Here is a 2,500-nt window from a genome sequence, read left to right on the forward strand (position 1 = left end):
GTTTCGTAAAGAGAGAGACAAGAGAAAGCGAGAAAAAAAGAAAATATTGGCAGAGAGAGAGAGAGAGAGAGAGAGAGAGAGAGAGAGAGAGAGAGAAAGAGAGACAAGACACCCACCAAATACTTGTAACGTGTAAGTGTGCAGTGAAGTGTTCCTGAGGTGTTACTTAAGGGAACACTGGATACCTTTGCCTTACTTAACGAAGCACAGGTGAACAGAACACTTACTCACCTGTCACTCGTGTCACGTATAGACTCACACCTCGACTCCCCTTCCTCACGCCACAAGGTAACGTGACACAGGAGATCCAAGTGTCTATAGCAAAAAATAATTAATTGGTGTTGGTTTTGATACTCTCTGGCTCCTTCCTAACGTGATTCAAGTGTCTATAACTGAAATGAGTGAGTGGTTTTGTAACTTACACATTGAAGATCTTCCTAACGTGAGAGGAGGTTCTAGTGTTTATAACTACAATAACTGAGTGGTTTGGAATAACTGGAGCGGTTCAGAATCGTCCTTCCCAACGTGACAGGAGGCTCAAGTGTCTATTGACGAAATAATCAGCCGGCTTTGGAAGTTATTGGTTGAAGTGTTTATAACTGAAGTAAAGAGAATACAACAAGATAACGAGAAGAAAAAAAAATAAGGAAACTCAAGACGAGAATAAAGAAGAGAAAAGAATACTGATGTTCCTTCTCTAAAAAAAAAAAAGTGAGTAGAAAGCGGCTTTGAATCTTTACAAATTGAGTTAAGGTCCAATGTAAAGTTTGTGAATCTACATAGAAACTATTTGAACCCACTCTGAATCCACATGAACAATTCAAGAGAACCATTTTACTTATGAAGGATTGTGTTATGGATTCTGAGCGTACGTGAGCGTGTTTGGAATCTTTTAACAGTGTATTCTGATCATTTGAACCTACTCTGAATCTACTTAAACAGTTCAAGAGAGCAGGTTTACTTATGAACACTTTAATGGTTTCTGAACGTACATGAGCTTGTTTAGAATCTTTTAACATTGAATTCTGATCACATTTGAGCAGCGCTGGGCAGTTACATTGCTCAAAAGTGTTTGTCTGTGACAGAATAGTGTACAGAAAATTCTGAAGGTATTTGTGGTCTTCGAAACTATTTGAATGAGATCCTGAACCTACTTAAAATAATACAAGGCTTTTATTATCGATTGTGAACATATTCAAAGACTACAGTGTATTTTATGAAAGACTTCAAAATACACATTGACTACACGACGCGAGGAAAAGGATGCTTGTGATTGCTTTCTAATGACTCAGCTCACTGGTAAAGGTCTTGACTAGCTACTGCATCACCACCACTTCGAACTCCATTCACTGTTAAACTTACCAAACTGAAACTACTTCACGACAGATTGATAATGAACATTGGTAACAGAACTGAGAGGAGAAATGTTCAGAGTGAGACAGGAAATGAGAAGAAATGATGTTCTTATGAGGAAACTGAGGATGTGAGGCGAATAAGGAAGGAAAGAAGCGCTAAACAGATTAATTGGCTAAGCAACAGTGAAAGTAGCCACGTGACGGGGTGTGTATGGGTGTGCGTGCGTGTGTGTATGGTTGTGTGTGCCCAGACCACCTAACTGACAAGAGAGAGTGGAGAGAGGTAGCTCTAAAGATAAAATAAAGCAAAAAAGGTGATGCTGGATGGATGGAAATAATTAAGAAGAAGAAGAGGAAGAGGAGGAAGAAACATGATAAAACTTTTTTCTTGAGTGGATGTGCGAGAGATAAAGTTTAGAAACATGTCTGAAAAGTATATTTATGACGAAGCAAGAATAGGAAAAATGACGAGTTTATAGAACTCTTGGCTACCAAGAAGACAAAGCACAACAGAATAGATTCTCGGCAGTTTTAACCAAAGGAGAAAAGAAGAAAAAAAAATAAATAAAAGGTTTCAGAATGAAGAATAATTGAATAGATATTGAAGAAAAGACATTGATATTTATGAAAGAAACGAGGGGAAGAGGATGAGGAGAAAGAAATAAACCAAAAGAGTAAGAAAGGAAGAAAATGCATCAAGAGTTTAAGAAGAAAAACAATTTCTAAAGATAGAAAGACACAACAAGCAAACAAACAGGAAAATAAACGAGAAAAAAAATAGTGAGATACAAAGGGAGACAAACAATTAGTGAAGGCAAGACAAAGAAGTAAGACACTACCAAACCTAACCAACCCAACCCAGAGGTCAGAAAAACAGGTCAAAATGATGATGAGCTTGCCAGTGACTTCTCTTGCAGGGGGCGGCGCTGTGCCCTCCCCTCTGGCCAACCACACCCACGACCTCGCCTCCCCGCCAGCCTCCCACACTCACCGTTTCGACTTCGCGCCACAGACCTCGCCCACCACCACGTTCATCAGGTGAGTCCCTTTCTCTTGCTACATTCACTGAAGTTAACCCCTTGAGTACCATGACGCGTTCCATATTCATTCTGGTGACTATTTGGTGACTTTATACAGTGTGGGAA

General features: G+C 39.5%; 1 protein-coding gene across 3 annotated transcripts in view; it reads left to right on the plus strand.

Annotated features, from left to right (window-relative positions):
* LOC123513420 (ecdysone-induced protein 78C-like) overlaps window positions 1–2,500 on the plus strand; it is an 81,630-nt gene that overhangs the window by 13,705 nt on the left and 65,425 nt on the right. For 2 of the 3 annotated variants that reach the window (XM_045270588.1, XM_045270589.1), the window contains exon 2: window positions 1–2,393. In XM_045270588.1, the coding sequence (XP_045126523.1) occupies window positions 2,239–2,393 (155 nt within the window). In that variant the 5' untranslated portion in view covers window positions 1–2,238. The remainder of the gene's footprint in view (window positions 2,394–2,500) is intronic. The other variant, XM_045270590.1, reaches the window with a different exon arrangement.

Source organism: Portunus trituberculatus, chromosome 36, assembly GCF_017591435.1.
Source record: "Portunus trituberculatus isolate SZX2019 chromosome 36, ASM1759143v1, whole genome shotgun sequence".
NCBI classification, from domain to species: Eukaryota; Metazoa; Arthropoda; class Malacostraca; order Decapoda; family Portunidae; genus Portunus; species Portunus trituberculatus.